Source organism: Pseudoliparis swirei, chromosome 12 (genome assembly GCF_029220125.1).
Source record: "Pseudoliparis swirei isolate HS2019 ecotype Mariana Trench chromosome 12, NWPU_hadal_v1, whole genome shotgun sequence".
Taxonomy (NCBI): Eukaryota; Metazoa; Chordata; class Actinopteri; order Perciformes; family Liparidae; genus Pseudoliparis; species Pseudoliparis swirei.
Genome location: NC_079399.1, coordinates 10,174,598 through 10,195,121, shown reverse-complemented (window position 1 = coordinate 10,195,121; position 20,524 = coordinate 10,174,598). Strand labels below are relative to the sequence as shown.

At 42.6% G+C, this 20,524-nt stretch overlaps 1 protein-coding gene across 5 annotated transcripts in view; it reads left to right on the top strand.

The window, feature by feature from the left end:
• Positions 1-18,547, top strand: part of utrn (utrophin) — a 166,980-nt gene extending 148,433 nt beyond the window's left edge. For 4 of the 5 annotated variants that reach the window (XM_056428725.1, XM_056428726.1, XM_056428724.1 and 1 more), the window contains 7 exons: positions 1,663-1,728; positions 8,462-8,623; positions 10,744-10,981; positions 13,262-13,337; positions 13,523-13,606; positions 16,598-16,623; positions 17,766-18,547. In XM_056428725.1, the coding sequence (XP_056284700.1) occupies positions 1,663-1,728; positions 8,462-8,623; positions 10,744-10,981; positions 13,262-13,337; positions 13,523-13,606; positions 16,598-16,623; positions 17,766-17,774 (661 nt within the window). In that variant the 3' untranslated portion in view covers positions 17,775-18,547. The remainder of the gene's footprint in view (positions 1-1,662; positions 1,729-8,461; positions 8,624-10,743; positions 10,982-13,261; positions 13,338-13,522; positions 13,607-16,597; positions 16,624-17,765) is intronic. The other variant, XM_056428728.1, reaches the window with a different exon arrangement.
• The last annotated feature ends 1,977 nt before the right edge of the window (positions 18,548-20,524 follow it).

The following is a 20,524-nucleotide window of genomic DNA, read 5'->3' as shown; positions in this document are numbered from 1 at the left end:
ATTTTGTGTTTTGTTTTTTTTATTCTTGTGTGTTGCTGCTACTGACTCGACAAATTTCCCCTTGGGGATTAATAAAGTATATATCTATCTATCTATCTATCTATCCATACATTAATTCTTGCCATTTACATTTGCATAGAGTAAACATTACCCCTATGCTTCATAATACATTAATAACAATATCAATATTCTCCCTAATATTTTCTATTACAATATCTTTCTATATGTATTAATTTAAAGCATAAGACCTCTGCACATGTTATCAAAATAAACTATTACAACCTAACAATGCTCAACCCGACTGAGTCGTGAGATAACTGGATAGTCGTCGAAGTGATGAAATATGACATTTATAAATGGAGTAGAATATATTATGCATTGTAAAAGGGTTACTTTTGACTGAAAAGCTTTCAGGCAATCATACAAATACTAATTATGTCGGAGGTTTTCATTAGTTGCTTCTTGAGGAGATGTTTGCTATTTATTCTCATAACACTATGAAACAATGTTCTATCTATCTAGGTTCCAGTATTTATCAATGAACCATGTTACATGTTATATATATATATATATATATATATATATATATATATATATATATAAACTGTGAGTACAGTGGACATATGCTGTGATGATAAGTGTCATTATGTTTCATTAGACTATTGCATACTTTTGTGTTAGTGAAGATACACACTATTATATGCACTTCTGAACATTGTGCATGTTATGGTGATTGGACACATTAAAGGTCAGATGAATGTCATTGTGCCGCCTCCTTCAGATCCTGCTGTGTACGTGCCATTCATGTACACAGCATGTGATCTGCAGTTACTCATCACCAGCAGACTGAACACCGGTCATGTCTGATGTTCTCTCATCATTAGGATCTCAAAGTATCCTAAATCCCATTAATCCCCTGGAATGAATCTCTAATCTGGTCAAAACGTATCTTCTCTTAAGGGAACAAGGGTTACTTTGGTCAACCAGAACTCGGCATCCTTCCATAAAACGCTTTAATCCTGAAGGCTCTTCTGCTGTCGCGCTGCCCGGTCACCTTTCATTTGTCACACACCATTAAGCTTGACTCAGCGTTTCTGCTTGCATTGTTTTATCAGCAATGACACAGACATGAGCCTTGTGAATTACAATTTTTACTGAAATATAGACGCTGACATTGTAGATTATAGCGTAGCTTATAGATTTGCATGGAGAAATGCACACCGTGATGAGGTTTCACCAGTGGTTTAATAACTTTACATATCTCCCTCTATGCACAGTTCAATTTCATCCTAAAGTTTAGTGGATCGAGTTGCTGCACAACGCTGCTGCCTCCCGGCTCCATTCAGTAAATAGAAATACAGGCTTAGATCTAAGGACCCAGCTTCATTAGCATGGCTTCTTACACACACCCACACACTCACACACACGCATACTCACACATCTCTGCTAATCATCTCAAAATATATGGTTGTGTGCACACATACTAGACATTCGTCATCTCGCTGACATTCTTTTAAATTTCTACTGGTGTGGTCCTGTGGCGTTGAGATCCGAATTTTTTGACATCGTTGCTCTGCATCTTGATGAGATGATGTCAGCGTCTAACCGTCTGCTTTAACTGGTGATTTAAGTGTCAACCACTGATGATGGTTTGTTTCTCAGGTTGGCCCAGATGGAGCGCTCCAACGGCTCGCTGCCCACAGACAGCAGCTCAGCCACAGGCAGCATGTAAGTTACCACTGGTCTTTTACTTTTTTAAAATGAATTTCTATGTTTCCTTCAATGATTGTTTCACAGATGTCCGTCTTCAAAAGCCGTAGACATTCATCCATTTTAATTATGTTCATATACACAGTACATATCAGAAAATCTTCCTCCCGATGATTAATGCGTCCCACCAACAACATGGTGACATCTTGCTGTGCCCTGGTAACCTATCAGGGCAGCCCAACATATTGCCTCCACCGCTTTTAGAGTATTACAACCAGCCAAAGAAATAATAATGTGGCTTCCAGCATGGCTGAAAAGAAATCAAGAGAGAGACTGGGTGGTTTTGAGAGAGCAAAGGAAGTGAGGATTGAGAGGAAAAAGACGATGTGAAGTGGTTTAATTCAATGTGAAGGAAACGGCTTTAGGAGAAATGTAATGGATTAGAGTGCCAACAATGGGAAGGGAGAGTGAGAGTGATTGGTCTCAGGATCTCTGATAACGATCAGTTATCTTTGATCAAAGGAGATCCAGACATGGCAAAGAAGAAATCACCAAAAATGGGTGGAAAGCTCATTAGGTGCACGATCTCTGAAGTTTCTTCCATACTGAAGCGTGTGTGTGTGCGTGTGCGTGCGTGCATGCATGTGTGTGTGTGTGTCTCCTGCAGGCCATTTGAGTTGAAGGATCTATTTTTCCCTTAACCTAAGTGAGATCCTAATCGGGGAAATGAGCTCTTGAGGTTCAAACGCCCTTTGAGCTCATGGTCACACTAATGTGTGTGTTCAGACATGAGTACACACATAGGCACACACTTTTCACTTTGTTCTGGTCTTTGGAGGAAATTACTTTCCGTTCTGATTGCCTGCTTAGATAAGACAGGTGTCGATCACAAGAGTTCCCAGATCATAGATCACCATTGTCCTTTTGGAAATACGTTTTATTTGTGCTTGACGATGTAACTGATGCAGAGTAGTAGCACAAAGCCCAAAATGAAATGTTTCTTCTTACACAAACGTACTGTTGTAACGTGTCCACCGGGAGAGAGATAAGTGATTCCCTGTGTAGCATATAGAGGAAAGAAAAAACTAGTTTGGAGATTTTCAAATTAAAAAAATTCTTTAAAAAAAGGTGCATCACAGACTTGAAAAGGCACACGGGGGGACGGTTAAAACCTTTGAGGATCGTGAGTGGAGATGAAATGAAGCATGTTGTAGGTTGCACCCCCTGCTGATGTGCCTGATGTGTACCTTCCTCCAACCACAGCGAGGAGGAGAGCGCTTTCAGAAACTAAGTGTTCTATTGAAGCCCCCAAAAGCTCTCTTTGCTCTTCATCTGATGCGACGACGGCAGAGGAAAGACAAAATGTGTCGGTGGGCACGAGGAGAAGATGGATTTATTTTCCTCTCCAAGCTTTCGTAACGAGGGACTAACACATTATTCGCCCTCCGCCTTGGTCTTTTGTGCTTTGTACTCGGGGCTTATTTAAGAGGAGAAGCCATTATCTCTGCCGGCTCTGAAACAACACACGTACACACGTGTGTGTGTGTGTGTGTGTGTGTGTGTGTGTGGAGAGCTAACGACGTGAGGGAGACGATGGTTTGATGAAGGCTAATGGCTTTAGCAGAACAGGGGAAAAATACACCCACCAGGGCACATTTAGAACATAATCATAGTTCTTGTGCTTTCACTCACTTTCACGTCAGTTTCACTTCTGGAAGATTTTCATTCGGCTTTACTGCAAAACAACAGCCTCAATGTAACTGTGCAGGAACAAGTGCACTATGCAAAGAGAAGAATACTCTTACTTAAAATGTTCATTCTCAAACACTTGACCTGCGTTTTACCAGCACACATCCTTGACAAGAATGTTCTTTCTACTTATCAGCACAGTCGAGTATAGCACCTGTGTGCATACCACATATGTCACATTTTAAGAAACATATAAACATCCTTTTTTAATCTAATCAACCCACATTTGCTCAACAACAATGCTCTCAATAAAAAAACACTTATGGCCTAGGATACAATACACACTAATGAGGCAGAAATTGGAACAAAATCCAATTTGTTTGCTGTTGTTGGTTATTATTTGTTGGTTGTGTCCAGGGCAATTAACATTTTAGAGTGGAGTCCTGCACTTAATCTTTACAGAGACCAAAATGTCGAGATCTTCAAAAGGACAATTGGTGCTTATAGTCATAATTACAGCACGCTACATTCGAGGTATTTGCAAGTCAGCCGTGTTAAATATTTGATAACGCTCACTGAAATGTCACTTGCAATATTTGTGAAGGAAGGATGAGCTGATTTAAAAGAAATCTTTATACAGCAACATGTCCATCAAGTGCTACTTTCCAGCACTATTGTGCTTTGTAGATCGCACCAAAGTAAAACAGCCCTCTCAGTCCTATCTTTTCTCAAGAGGTGGCGGTACATTGTGTTATCAGACTCCTCAGCTGAGTCCTTCCTCTTCCATGCTTTCGCTTTGGAGTGGTTGACTCTCTTTTCGCTCTTTTTCTAAGATTTATTCTTTTCCGCCTGCAGCTGATTTCACCCAAGCCTCATTGTCTATTACCCCGCTCCATCTGGTTGTTTGTGTGGAGGACATAAACACACACGCACACACGCACACACACGCCCGCACAGACATGATACCCGTGCTTGGCGCGATAGTAGAAGGTGCCTTCCTGGCGGTGTTTGAGCTTCTGAAAACATGCACAGTGTCGCATGGATGACTGCGTTTGCCAATTACATGCGTGTTTGGCTTTTGGCTTGTATTTTCTGATCGCTCGTGGCCAGCAAACACTGATTTGGACTCGCTGCCAGCTGTGCAGTGATATCAATAATTAGTGTGTGTGTATGTGAGAAAGCTCTAGAGATAAAATGTGTGTGTGTGTTCGTGGTTTCAGTGCTTGTATAATTTGTGTCCTCTTGCTTTTATCTAAAAGAGAATCCTTGATTAGGGAGTCAATGTTGGCCATTTTCTCTGACCTCCAGCGAAGCACAATGTCGTCATCGATGCCTCCGGACGTCACACAGGAGCCCAGCTTTTTGTTTGGTTATCTCTCCCTTTACAGTTTTAATAATAATCATTTTTTTTAATTTTGTTAAAATTATTTTTAATTTCTTCTCCCAGTACTGTCCCTTTTTTCTTGTCTTTTGATGTGTTGCCCTTTTATTTCTGTCTGTCCTCCTTTTAATTTCTCTAGCGCATTCTTTTTTAACCTCCTTTAATCATCCTCCGCCTCCTCCCCTATTTCATCTCATCTTTTCATCATTTTTAGTTCTCATGTTTTACCTCTGGGCCCTGGAAACCTTCAGATTGAACAATAAGCACAGAGGTGAACATTGAAAGACTTTTTTCTTTTTGAAGCCCTGCTCATAAACAATACGCCTGGACTTTACTGTGATCAGTCCAAAAATGTGGAAGTCCCACAGGGAGGGAGGTTTAAACATCTCGCCAGAGAGGGAATGAAAGACTCGTCTTTATCCCTCATCATGTCTCCCTGAGCTCGGTTGAGGCTGGAGATCGTGTTCTTCAGCTTGAGAGGAGAGGCTTGCTTTGTGATGGTTCAGCAGGGCTCAGGGCCCGGACACTAGTTGGATAGATGAGACTGGGGAAGTACCCGAAGCCAAGTCCCCGCTCAACCTCACCAAGCACCACACTCGTATTCACAATTCACAATGTCGCAAATATCCTCGGCATCACATTATGCACATTCTTATATCCTTTCACTGCACTTCCTCTTCCTCCCAATCTTCCAGAGCATGTTGTTAGTTTCCTGTCGTGCCCATCTCTGCATGTAACGATCCCCTTCCTGCTGTCCTCTGGGCTCCCGCTGCCACTCATAATGTCCTGCTGCAGCTTCCTGTTGCCAGGGCCACGACTAATTTCTCACTCCATTTGTGCAGGACTGCGGTCCCGTCACCCAGCACACACTAATGGTCAAGTTTCTCCACAAGAACTCAGCCATTATTCATCATCCCCGTCCCGCTTGATGCAGCATATCCACATTTCAAATGTGTGTGTTGGTTTATTGCTGAATGTTGCATGGCTTCCCTCTGAGATAGTGAATGAATGGATAACTACGTAAATACTGTATGTCTGCAGCCACATGCCGGATGTTCTGTTTAGACCTTTCAGAAATACTATAAAAGTTAGATGTGTAATCCAAAGACTGGATGAAAAACCTCTCAAAAAAGAAGTAAAGGAAGAGCTACTGGTTACACGAGATAAAGAAGCAGTGGAATAACAATGTAATGTCTATAATTGAGAGTGGATGGGTTCCTTATATAAAAAGTTGAATTAGTCTCTCTTTCATCCTTTGTGCCTTTCTTTCTAGTAAACGATATGAAAAGGTTAAACTTGATGCAAATCCTGTCCTAAAAACAAAATGACTTTCTAAATATATGCCTCAAATCATACAGGGAGCTTAGGCTGGAGAATGATAAAAGAAATTTTTTCTTCTGGTACAATGACTGGCTTGGTATATTGTTCTATTTATGTGAAAAGAGGTGAAAGCCTCATTCTGTGTACCTTTCATATCTGTCCGGTCGCCCCAGTCCTGGGTCGTAAACTAGTATAATGACTGTCGTCTCTGAGAAAGAGAAAGCTTCCTATTCATCCCTCTGGTGTTCTACATGCGGCGATAATAGCATTCTGAATATTTTCTCAATACTCATTGATCGTCTCCTTTGGTGAAAATCAAGGGTGTCTCGTGTAAAAACTTAAAACATTTCAGTTTTCCAGCTTGCTCTCCAGGGTGTATTTAATTAACTTACTCATTATATTCAGGGATTATGCTCTGAGTTATGGTCTGGCCTCGATAAGAGTCTGAACCAAGTTCATAGCGAGTCACGGCTTATTTTAAAAGGTGCCAAGAGTTCCTGCCTGGATGTCACTGATTGAGTTATGACTTAAAGTACAGCAGAGGGTTCAGCTCTTAGAGGTCAAGGCAGCGTTCTGTCATTGAAACAGCCGACTGCACAACGCGGAGAGCCAATAAGACACCGCTCGTTGGTCATTACTATTAGGGATGGAAAGAAAGTTGCACCAACTTAACGAAATCACCTGCCTATTGTTTAAAGGGTGGCGTTACTATATGTTTTAGTATCATTGTTCATCGCTCAAGAGTCCACTGGAGTAGCACCACAAGCAGTCATGTGACTCCAAACAGCACCATGTTTACCCAAACTGTTTGTCGAAAATGGCCTCCACGATTTATGTCTTTTCTCGTCGATACTTTCAAAAATAACATTTATTTTTTACAGTCAACACTTGATGAAGTGAAGTGATGAAGGCACTTGCAAATGACAAAGTGTAAACCACACTTCCACGGACCCTGTTCTCTGTGCAGTGATGGATCATTTCAGCTCATTGGTCATTGTTTCACTTTCATATGAAATCTTTTTGACCATCTGGTCGTATTGTTGGTTAGTTTATGATCTGCACACCTGTGTTTCTGTCATGGTTGGATTGTGTTCTGTTGTCATAACCAACAGAAACAATGGTCAGAGCTGCAGAAATATCTCAGGTTGTAATTCTTTATTTCTAACTTCATTTGAAAGTACTAGCCCATCATATGTCAGATACATTCATTTTAATATTGCATAACCACAGGATGTTAACGTCATTGAATGACAGCACTGCTGGATATTAAGAAGCTGGGACCATGAATACAAATGTTAAAATCGAGATGGGAAGCCGTACGTTGAGGCGCCATGCATCTTCACTTCATTTTGACCTGTCGAACTGACTGGAAATTAAAGTCGCTCTAGAAATTGAAAGGATTATTAAATAATAATCTTCCTTTTTGTGTTTTTGTGAATGTCAGGGTTTAGTGTTCAAGGCTCAGGTCTTTTCAAAATGAAGGTGGCAGCTGAGCTCTGGCAAGACCTGCCAACGCCTTTCAGATTACCGAGATAACGCGTAAAGAGATTGACACACGCATACACATACACAACAGCAGCCATTTCTCCTCCTCTCCCTTCCACATCTCTCCATCTGTCTGCCAGGCTTCTCCTCTTCTCTGCTCCCTCCATCTCCACGCAGCCCTCCCTTATTGCAGTGATCAGATAGTGGAGGCACCGTGGGTTGTGGAGCTCCCAGCGCGGCTAAAGATCATGCCTATCACAGCAGCACGCACGCTCTATTTTTAGATTAGGCTCTTTTGAAGCTGACGTTTCTACAGTGAGATTACTTTTTTCCTCTTGAAAAAAGATAATTAATAAACGCTGAAAACAAAAGGTCCATTTCCCCACGATGTTCCCCAGCTGTAATCTGTAATATCCATTCATGCAGTATAGGTTTTAGTTTGTTTTAAATAGCAGACCGGAACTAGAAACACATTGACATACGTTTAAGCCGTATAATAATGGAGTGTAATTAATCAGAAGGAAGTTTATCTTCTTTGAAAATTAAATTAGCATCGAGTGACTTGATTATTATTAAACCGCTTTAAAAAAAAAAAAAATTAACGTATATTATGCGTAGCGCCTTCCAAAACCTAATTACCTGAGGTATAAACGGGTATAAAGTGTTCTGCAGTTTGTAGAGCATCACTGTGTTATACGATCATGTCTAGGCATCCATTCCTAGATATTTCCAAACACAATGATTTTCAATAAGTGATTCATCATACCTCTGTTGAAGTGCACAGAGTCTTTCCTCCCCAATTGAACAGCTGACTAACAGGAACAAGATGTCTGGGCTCCTCGCTCATCACAAACCTCTCCGAACTCGCCTCCACAGGGACGACGAGCATGCGCTGATCCTCCAGTACTGCCAGACGCTGGGGGGGGAGGGCTCCCCCTGCAGTCAGCCCCAGAGCCCGGCCCAGATCCTGCAGGCCGTTGAGAGGGAGGAGCGCGGCGAGCTGGAGCGGATCGTCGCCCGGCTGGAGGAGGAGCAGAGGTAAGGCCGTGGAAGCGAGGATCCAGTGGCATAAGAGGTCGCCCGACCCGCCATCATGTCATCGTTGAGCTTCCTGGTGTCATTTGAGTTCACGTGCTCATCATCACAGTCCAGTACATAAACACCCACACAACTCCCGGACCCCCAGTCCGTCTCACACAACAACTCCCTCCCCGCTTTGATGAGTAAATGGAGACGGCTTGGGGACTGGAGACATAGTCACTCTGCAATCTATTGTTGTCGTGGCACTTTTGCAAAGCCAGTGGCTTGACTGGAGTGATTTAACACTGATTACACACATAAACAGGCACTCGGAGAGAGAGAGGGCTTTACTGACAGGTTCTTGAATGCCAACTTAAGTAAATCACTGCGGCTTATGGTTCTGCACAGTGAAAGAGATTTGGTGTGTGTGTGTGTGTGTGGGGGGGACTTTGTGTTTGTCCATCTCAGCACAAAGCAGAGGTAAACATGACTGTGTGGTACTTGTGTGTGGCATCACACTGTGAACGGAGATTTCCAACACTCAGCTCCAGAGTCTTTCAGTGATACAAAATAATATTTTATTTTAAAAACAAGAATAGATATTCTTTAGAAAGTAGCACAGGAAGCCATCCAGGTCTAGCCGTTGCAACCTGATTAAAAAGGAAGAGCTTTATATGAAGATCATGGCGAAGATATCTAATAATAGCATAAAAGCCCGACTCCCAGGAACACACGTCCTCTGATCTATTTATACGAGGCTCCCAGGAATACAACACAGGTCTTAGTACTAAACAGGCATGCACAATATTATAACATGGACCCTTATAAAGCATAAGGAAATAATGTATAAGTTACTACATATACTGTATGTACAAGCAGACTGTGCATGCACACATAACATGAGGTATTGCTTATTTATGCGTTATATAGTACATGAAGTCAAATGCCTGCACAGATGCTGTACCTACAGTTGAGTGACCGAAGCATGAGCATGAACTTCCTGTCGAGTAGACACGAGCATGCACACACTGACGCCTATGTTCATGTTCATCCAGTAAAGCACACACACATGTTTACAGACTGAACTTAGCACTGAGCGTCAGCAACGTCCTTCCCCTTTGCACTGAGTGCTGTGTGTGGGGAGGATGACGGTAACCTCCACCGTGACCTTGAGATAGACGACACATAGAGAAGTAAACAGAGCAGATGGGTTTTTTTAAGGATCACAATAGAGATAAGCCTTTGGATTTTATTGAATTTGATTCTTTTGAGAAATATGGTCCGAGGATCTGGTGGCTCCTGGTGAGGCGGTGCGTGTGTGATGGAGGCCGTGTGTTGTCAACAAAAGAAAAGAGTCAATCAGTCAGTAGATACGGTGTTGGTCCTCGGCCAGTCACCAGGGGAACACACCACACTCCTTGTTTTGATCGTGATGATGGGGCTCTGTGTTGCATTCATTTATATTATTTCATTTTGATATTTTCTAAATATGTTTATAATGCAAGGGAACATGCAGAGCACACTACATTAATCATTACAGAAAATTACACAACAAGTTAGGACAAAGAAGAAAATACAAATACAAATGCACAAGTAGATTAATTAAACAAATAGATAATTCCCCCCACACAAAGAGGAAACGGTTGGTGCATAGGATGATGACGCAGCACAGAGGGATACCACAACACACATCATGAAATTCAGAGAACTCCACTACATTTATCTGAAAGCTGGAGTTAATAATGAATTTACAGATAAAGATTTTACATTTAAAACATGTGAACATAACCGAGATGCTGTAAACTACTGTAATTAAAATCAATTTTAAATGTGACATATTAATACACATTAATGCATCAATAGTAATCATCCAATCATAATTATAGTAATAATAGTATAACTTTTATAGCTGCCGTCTTTCTGCTGAACAAATACTTCGACCTTTTTCTTTTGCAGATCTTTCGCTGACACGACCTCCTCATTTCTACATGAGTCGCATTTAGATTGCAGGATTTTACTTGTAAAGCTGTGTCTTCACATTGTTGTGTTGCTGCTTTTCCTCACAGTGATGATATGAATACTTCTCTGACCACTGCGTGTTCCAGATCTGAGCCGTGTTTGTAACCCTTCTTCCCCAGGAGCCTGCAGAAGGAGTACGAGCAGCTAAAGGAGCAGCACGGCCAGCGAGGGGCCCCTGCTGGAAGCCCCTGGGACTCCGAGGGTTCTTTTGCCCATCCCGATGAGGCTGATCTTCTAGCGGAGGCCAAGCTGCTGCGACAACACAAGGGCCGGCTGGAGGGCCGCATGCACATCCTGGAGGAACACAACAAACAGCTGGAGTCCCAGCTCCACCGCCTCCGACAGCTCCTCCACCAGGTGAAGGAACACTTCCACACGTCTGTTGGCCAGTTTTCTCCAAAAGAAACCACAGGTTGTGACTGAGCGGTAGAAAGGCTGTGAAGTGGCCATTTGCAGAAAGAGAGGTTGTTATTTATGTGCTTAGCAGACAGAAAACAACATACATGTTGAATAATTAAGGATTCTTTATTACATACTTAATGCTATTGTCAGCATAAAGTATGTGGCATTTGAAAGTACTGCCCCTATAATAATAATGATTACTGATCCTTCTAGCTGCTGGTCTAGTCGTAATGTTGGTGTATGCTCATCAAGAGTAAATGCAATCAATATATTGGTTCCTTGTGAAGTTCATGAGGCGTATTGTTGGAGAGCAGTGCTCACAGTTCAGACTCACTCACACACACATCAGCTTCAGTGCCACTCACGACATAGAAGAAAACATCACAGAAGTGCATTGCTGATTCAATAAACAATATTCTTTCAGTCATTTAAATGATCATCACCATAAAGATGTAATTCTGCCCCCATTAGCCTCCACATAGATGTCCACACATATTTGTCTGTAAACTTGCTAGCCCGTTTTTGTGCCTGTGAATAATGAATAATCTGGTCATCAACGCTCAGATTAGATCCTAATCACATCATTTCCATTCCACACAGGCGTCCAGCAGTTGTCAATAGTCCTTCTATCATTAACTTGCTGATTTATTTATGCCTAATTGCTCACTGAGGAAGGATTGTCTGTGCAAAGTGAGAAACACACGATCCTCAAGCCAAACAAATCTGATGGAGCAATACGGTCTCTGGTAGCGGCGGCTCTGTAGAGGCAAAGTCATAACTCACCACTAATACGGCCTGAGGACGGCGGCTGACGTGACTCGGCAGATTTTTAGATGTGTTGTAGAAAAAACGTCATTAAAAGTGTCACGTTCTCGTGAAGCATTATTATGGCCCCTGTCAGTGTACGATGATCATGTATTGTATCATTGATTTATTATTACTAAGAAATTGAAGGAGCAATAATACGACATTCTGAGCATTAATATGGCATAATCTATAAAAAGCGGAGTAACGTCTACCATGTGAGCTCAGTAAGACGCTGTGTGTCATCACCTCCTGTGAGTCGATGGCGTTCGTGAAGTGAAGGGAGTGCGATGCTGATTACCATCAGACAACGACCTGCATCCACTAACCCCCCCCCCCCACACTGAATATGAACTTTTCTGACATTTAAGTCCCAGGAGTCGTGACAATACGTCCACATGTCTTTGCGTCACGACTGCCGAGCTGCAGAATAACAAACCCAGCCAGCTTGATGACACGCACTAAATCCCCCCTCCTCCTGAAGGCGGACCAAAGCCCCGACCTCAGCTCTTCTCAGACCGGCCTCAAGACGCCGGCTGCGCTCGGGAGACGTTTCCAACATGTTGGCCTTTACTGACGCCGGCGGCACCAGGAGGCGGAGGAGAAGAATAAGGAGAGGGGTGACGAGGGAGGGGAGGTGGGCATCTTTGAGTTGCAGTTGAAAAGCTGAGGGGAGTTTGGGAGTCTGCCGTAAATGTCAGCAGACATCAAGCGTTCCTCTTCTGTGCATCAGAGCAGTGGAGCGTCACCATCTGATCACCCTCCCCCCAATTTTACTCACACAATCATTATCTCTAATTGATAGTTCGAGATACTGTTTGGTTATGTTTTTCAGAATAACTAGTTATTTTCTTTACTGTCAGTGGGATATATCTTTTTTTTTCTTCACATTTCTGTCATCACACCGTTGCTATCACCCAGAACTTCAAGCTTAATTTGTCTGGTAAAGAATGAACACCATCAGTGTATCTCCGTATGCAGGCCTGAAGTGGTCTTTTCATTGATACTCAGGGCATCTTGGGGCACAATAGTTATCCTAAAATGATAGTGCAGACGACACTGAATAGTCAAAGAAACCAAAAGAACAGTGACACCATCTTTCACAGACGAGCCTGGTCAAAATGCAGTGAATATAAACATTGCTGGATTAATCTAGATTATCCGTTCCCATCGGCCTAGAACCACAAAGAGCGAGAACACTATTTGAATGTCCTTTGGGGTCCTGTGATGGGATTGGCACCGCGGCACACTGAACTAGTCGGGGGAAACGAGCAGAGGCGTGTTTTATGCACACAGCAACCGTCTCATCGGGCCGACCTCTGGTCTTCCCTCGTCTCCGCCTGGCGCCGTGAAGCTCAGTTAATGTTGAAGTTGTCAAACGGAATGGTTACGTGATAATAATGGAGTTTTCTTTTTCTGATTCTCTCTCAGCCGGAGATGGACTTGAAGGTGAATGGAGTTTCCTCTCCAACTGTGCAAGATGGAGGGCCACTTACTGAAAACTCAGGTGAGACACTGGAGCTTAAAAAGACGTGTTTACTTCTGACAATAATTCCCATTGATGTTGATATGTGATGACATGGAGTTTAAGAACGGGATGGAGCAGGAATATTGCTCCGACGCTGTTGCTCAATGTGGTATGGAACCATATCGAAGTACATCTGGAGTAAATGTGTTTGTGTGTGTGTTCAGATGAGTTGCTAGATTCCCACCACAGCAGCTCTGACCTGGCAGATGTTATGGAGCAGATTAACAACTCCTTCCCTGCATGCAGTCGTAAGTTTCCTCCTCTTCCTCCTCCTCTTCCTCTTCCTCCTCCTCATCCTCTCTCCCACATGTCTGCTCTGCCTCTGTAGGCAAATGTGTGCTTCACCACAAGGAATCTGGTGAGACATAATGTAAGCCGACCAGATGTGTGAATGAGAGGTTGTTACCCTCCTTATACAGCAGTCTTGTTTTCCTCTAAATGTGTTTTTTAAAAGTCAAAAATAATAGAAAAACCTCCTAAAATCCGACATTACACCTTCAGATTACTTGTTTAGCTCTACCAACAGTTCACAATCTTAAGATACCAACATGACTAATTAAAGCAGCAAATCCTCATAATTGAAAAGCTGGAAGTAGAATGTTTGACTTTTGGGTTTGCAACTAAACTGAGCTGATTGATCAGTTATCAAAATATTTGCTGAGTCTAATTTTAGGGCTGAGCAATATGGAAAGAAATCTAATATCAAGATTTTATTGACCAAATACCTCAACATTGATATTGCAATGATATTGTTTCACAAAATATTAATGAGATAACACATTTTAATATGTCATCAGTAATGCTGATATGATGACTGATTGGGTAAAGGAAACTTGTAAATTCAGAAAATGACATCAATTAACAGTAATTAACCAGGATAATACGACACTTATGCCTTATAATCATTTCCTAAATCGATATCTAGTTTCACATCCTGATATACATATGTTGTCATTATATTGACCAGCCCGACCTGATTAACTTCCTATTAATTGATTTAATGGACTAATCATTAAATAAAAAATAAAGTCAGTTTTAAGCTTAAACCTTCTCTACTTTTATGTTACATTTATGATGTTATTATTAAATCAATATTAAATTGGAATCTATAGATTTCATTCACATACATCTCATAAAATCTCAGATCGATGACTTGAAAATCAAAAATCCCATTTCAAAATTCATCGAGTAGTTTATTTTGTTTATCCACGTTCGTACTTCGTCATCCTCGATGAGGTTCATCGTGTACGTTGCAGCGACAATAAATTAAATGGAAACAGGAAATTGAGGCCGGGAGACGGTGCTACTGTCCTGAGGCAAGGAAACATAATCTACTTTTTCATTTTGACTCATCATTGAGCATCGAATTGTCTCCTTTACTTCCTCTCTGTAGCTTGTGTTGATCCCTTTGTCTCCTCTGCCCTCCGTCCCCACCTCTCATGGCTGCGGCGCTGCATCTGCTTGAGTTTCTTTACCTCATGCTGTCATTGTGTTGATGTGGATGTACGTCTGTTTGTTATTGGGTTGTAAATGACGGCTGTGGAGCAGCTGTGCTCATATCTGCACCCCTGAATACAAAATGTCTTGTCCTGTATTGACAAGTGGCATATAGAGTGGTCTATGGAGTGGTCTCTAGAGTGGTCTCTTGAGTGGTCTATAGAGCGGTATACAGAGTGGTCTATAGAGTGGTCTATGGAGTGGTCTATAGAGTGGTCTATATAGGGGTCTATAGAGTGGTCTATGGAGTGGTCTATAGAGTGTTCTATAGAGTGTTCTATAGAGTGGTCTATAGAGTGGTCTATAGAGTGGTCTATATAGGGGTCTATAGAGTGGTCTATAGAGTGGTCTATAGAGTGTTCTATAGAGTGTTCTATAGAGTGGTCTACAGAGTGGTCTCTAGAGTGGTCTCTTGAGTGGTCTATAGAGTGGTCTCTGGAGTGGTCTCTGGAGTGGTCTATAGAGTGGTCTATAGAGTGGTCTATAGAGTGGTCTCTGGAGTGGTCTCTGGAGTGGTCTATAGAGTGGTCTATAGAGCGGTATACAGAGTGGTCTCTGGAGTGGTCTATAGAGTGGTCTATAGAGTGGTCTCTGGAGTGGTCTATAGAGTGGTCTCTGGAGTGGTCTCTGGAGTGGTCTCTAGAGTGGTCTCTGGAGTGGTCTATAGAGTGGTCTATAGAGTGGTCTATAGAGTGGTCTATAGAGTGGTCTCTGGAGTGGTCTATAGAGTGGTCTCTGGAGTGGTCTATAGAGTGGTCTATAGAGTGGTCTCTAGAGTGGTCTATAGAGTGGTCTATAGAGTGGTCTCTGGAGTGGTCTATAGAGTGGTCTCTGGAGTGGTCTCTGGAGTGGTCTCTAGAGTGGTCTATAGAGTGGTCTCTAGAGTGGTCTCTGGAGTGGTCTATAGAGTGGTCTATAGAGTGGTCTCTGGAGTGGTCTATAGAGTGGTCTATAGAGTGGTCTCTAGAGTGGTCTATGGAGTGGTCTATGGAGTGGTCTCTAGAGTGGTCTATAGAGTGGTCTCTAGAGTGGTCTATAGAGTGGTCTATGGAGTGGTCTATGGAGTGGTCTCTAGAGTGGTCTATAGAGTGGTCTCTGGAGTGGTCTCTGGAGTGGTCTCTGGAGTGGTCTCTAGAGTGGTCTCTAGAGTGTTCTATAGAGTGGTCTCTGGAGTGGTCTATAGAGTGGTCTATAGAGTGGTATACAGAGTGGTCTATGGAGTGGTCTATAGAGTGGTCTCTAGAGCGGTCTATGGAGCGGGCTTTTCCTATACTTATCAAGGTGTGTGCAGTGCATGCTGGTTGCTTTGCTCAAACACACAGATTTGAATGACAGCCTCAGGGTTCCGTTGGTTATCATTCAGATGTGTTATTCTATACGAACAGGAAAAACCTTCGGCGCTCATCACTCTGTAGAGCTAAATCTGAAGGAATATCCACCTCTGGGAATGTTCATCAAAGAGGGAAATAAACGAAAAGGGTTTGAATAAAAGCGAGTTAAAGCTCACTGACTTTAAAATGCATTCGCATTTTAAGAATCAAAACTCCTATGAGGGCTTTAGTTAAAAATCCATTCTAATCTCCGAGTAGACGCTCCGGCATGATGAGCATTATGTTACTGCGCGGCTCCGAGGCGGCACAGACGAGTGTGTGCGTGAACATGTGGCGGGCTGATAATTCAAACGGATATGAAGTGGGGAATCCAGGCGTTAAACTCCTCTCTCTTTGCTCTGTCTCCCACAGCTTCAAGCCTCTCCTCAAGACCGCAGGTAAGTCGAGGTTCCTCCACAATCCTTCTGTGAGTCTGTACCTGCAGCTCGTGTGTGAGCTGCGTTCTGCTCTCCCATGTGTGTTTTCACGAGTTTGAGTAATTGGACAAAGGTGAGGGAACTTTGAGCAAGGCTACATTTCTAGAGGTGATTACAGCGGCGGTCGCCACGGCAACCCCCTAGGTGGCGCTCACCTGCCTCAGCCCTCCACATCTGGTGGCCGGTGAGAAAGAGACAACTATTGGATCTCTCCGGAGCGCTATTAGAGGCTCCTCTCATTCCCCACAGTCGAGAACCAAGGTGCATTTTGGGACACGGGTGTTGTTAAAAACCGTTGCCACTGAGCTCTTCCCACTGCCATGTGTTACCCCCTCTGGTGCTTCTCGCCTCCCCCATTCTCTACTTTCTCTCACTGTATCTTTACTGCTCGGCTTGTTTCTCAACACACAGATAATACCTTTTCCAGCCAGTTATGTTCTCATTTTCTGTTAATTTATTAGTGGTGGCTTTTACCCGACGCATACGTTGCCTTATTTCTACTTCCTCTTCAGATTTTCAGCATTTAACGCGTCTAAATTGAAGTGAAGTCAAGTTCAGCATGACTCTTATAAAGCCAATATGTACTCCGTGAACTCGGGAGATGAAGTGAGCCATACTTTTTACATCTCCTCGGTCTTCTTTTACTGGTATTTAGTGGAATCATCCTTTCACTTTTCACTTTTTTGTTTCATTGTCCTTGGCGAACACGGTGCAATACACTTTATATTGGTTTTCACACAAAGGCATGGGTGAACAGGTTTGAGTGCCTAATTCTGCTTCTGGGAAGACAGCTGTGTTTTGTAAAGTCTCCCCTCCGTCATCCACGGCCACCTCCTCCCTTTCCTCCACACCGAGCTCCTAATGCACAGTCACTGGCTCGAGGGACTGCAGTCAGCTTTCAAACCCGATGACATCTGATAAGTCCACACAGAGACGTCTCGACGAGAAGAAATGAGGCGGTTTCACCTCCTTCGCTATCAATAAAAAAGACAGGAGGACTAACACACACCTGTCACCTGCTGCCCCGTTGTGTTTTTGAAAGCTCTCTCTTTGGATGTCTGATCCGACGTGATGATTTCAGATTTGTTTTCTCTCTTTTGCAGGTAATGTGAGGACAGTCACCACAGAGGATGCCGTGTGAGTGTGTGTGTGTGTGTGTGTGTGTGTGCACAAATGTGAGTGTGTGTGTGCACAGTGTTGGAGGAGACAGGACCATTCTCAAACAAACAATCCCCCCTCCTCCCCCCCGATCCCAAAGACGCGTACAGGACCAGACAACTTAACTACTTTTGCCACCTTGTCTTGTACTATGCAAACTGTACATTTTCTGAACTGTAGATTGTACCTGAACGTGGTTCAACATTTGTCAGTGATTTGTTTAGATATGCAGATGAGTATAAGGACTTTGTATAGTAAAAAAAAAAAAAAGCTTATTTTTTTGTTTTTCCAGAGGGTGGTTTGAGTTCTGCCCTCACTGGGAATCAAACTGTTACACGTGTTGTCGTTCCACTGCTTCGTGCCCTCCAGTCCCCACTTGCATTTTTTTTGTTTTTGTCAATGGAAGTAGCCACAGGTTTCCATGTTTGGGAGCACGCACAGTTCCTGGGTAATAATATATAGTGGCCAAAAGGATTATTGTTGTGAAGACTGTCACTTTTCAAGCCTCCGTTTTGTTTCGAAAGTCGATCTCGTAGCATGCTCGATGTCAAGTTCCCCTTTAACGCGACTTTGTGTCCACTGCGATTTGTCGATGTAAACGTTACCCCTCCTGTGCCTATACAGTTTGTCATTCCACGTGTGGAAGACAAGATATCAGAGATGATCAATGAAAGTGGGTTTGTGTATAAAAGAGTGAAGGTTTGGAAAATAAAGATTTTAATCTAAAGTTGTCCTGAAGTTGGGTTTGTAAGAGGCCCGCCGTCATTATTTGGAATAATCTTCTTTCGTTTTAAAGATATATGTTCAGAAATCAGAGGAAAGCCACGATTGCCTTGCTACCTCCGACTCATAGACACAGTTTTGATCATTTACAGGACAAGAACAACCTGGTGTAGCTCTCTAAGCGTCAGCGTACTGGTTTACACTGCAACGAGGAGATGCCAAGTAAAAAAAGAAGAGAAAAGCTGTTACTGTACCACAACGGGTCTGTGGCCTGATGAAGCGAGCCGCACGCTATGACCAATATTACTTTATCTGGTGTTGCTTTCCCACTGGCCCACGAGCACTGGTCCCTCACTGCGTCGTGTTGTTGTGCTACATGCTATCCTGTAAAACTTGTGCGACTGAACAACACGACTATAACCTCCTCTGACTGTCGACTAATGATGATGTTTAATGATTCCAATCATGATGGACAGTACCATAGCAGAACTGTGTCGCTCCTCCTGAGGTATTTAAAGTAGATTGACCACACTACGTGTAATATGGCTACGTTTTATTCTAAATAAAAATTTTATAACAAGTGCGTCTCCCCTCTGTATTACTTCAGTTCATCTAATTGTTGGGACTGTAATTGTAGATTGAGGCTGTAAATTGAAGTAAATATAGATTAATCACTTGATATAATTTCATAAACACTGATCAGAAATGTAATTCCACTCCTTGAAGTGTTGTTATAAGCAGGACGTACACCCACACCTGCTATCCAGGAATTCGGGCCTCATTACTGCCAACTCTCCAGTGTCATCCAGCCAGGACCGCAGCTTTACTATTTGAGGGTTTGTATCATTATTATATGTTCACTCTGAACATGCCGAGCTGCTCCTGAGGATGAAGGATGAAAGGTAATTGGCCTTTTTGCCGCTTATTTTTTTTCTCTTCTCAAATGAGCAGCATTCCTCTCTGGTGGCTGCATGCATTGATTATTCTCAAAGGTTGTGCAATGTTCGATTAAAGACATTTAACGTGGTTTCCCTTGGCCTTGCTGTCGCTTGTTATTAATGAAATCTCACAGGAAAAGTCATTTTAAGATGTAAAATCTGATCATTTGAGCAATCTGTCAGAGTTCAATATGTCCCGACAGGAAATTGTCTGAACTCGGGCTCCAGTTATTAGACCACAAATGGGACGTTTCCCTACTTTTAACTGTATAGCCAATACCGAGTTGTAACCATGTCAAAAAGTGATCTATCAATCCTTTGATTGTTTCAATATTTTGTGTTGTTGTGGCACCTGTGCAAATATAACACAAATGAAAGTAGTTCCTTATGCATGCCAGGTTGTGTCTTAATATCACTCCCTACCATCTATCATCCTCCTATAACACACTTCAATAACACAAAGTGGAAGTGCACCCTAATTGGGTCTGACTCATATCCTCCTCTGGGCTCCCTGAGGTGCTTTAATTAGGCGGCCACTCCCATTTCTATAATGCACTTAAATAATCAGCTTGTTTGTAAAGGCAAAAAAGTTTAAGTAACAAACTAGCATACACAAGAGAGATGTGAACTTATTGCTCGCTGGATCCCATTATAGAAAGAAGTGGACTGGTATTGTTATAAATATTAATGTGACAATATAGGTCTATGTGAAGGAGCATTTGGTTTAATTACTGGAACAATCTAACGTGCTCATATGAAACGAGATTGCATGATTTATCAGCCATATTTCCAAAGTATTTTAATCCTGGCCAGACGGAGCTCTCTGGGAATTAGTGCATTAAACTGTCGAGCTCCAGCGAGGTGCAGTCTGAGCAAAGATTAGTGTTCTGCAGTTCGACAGAAACACAATTATCAAGTTTAAGAATTATACAATAACAAAGGATGTGAAATTCCCTGGAGATCAAAGGTCAGGCTCGGCTGCAGAGCAGCGCAGCCCTAGTGAAGAAGAAGCTTGTTGACAGAAGATACCAAAACCAACTCGA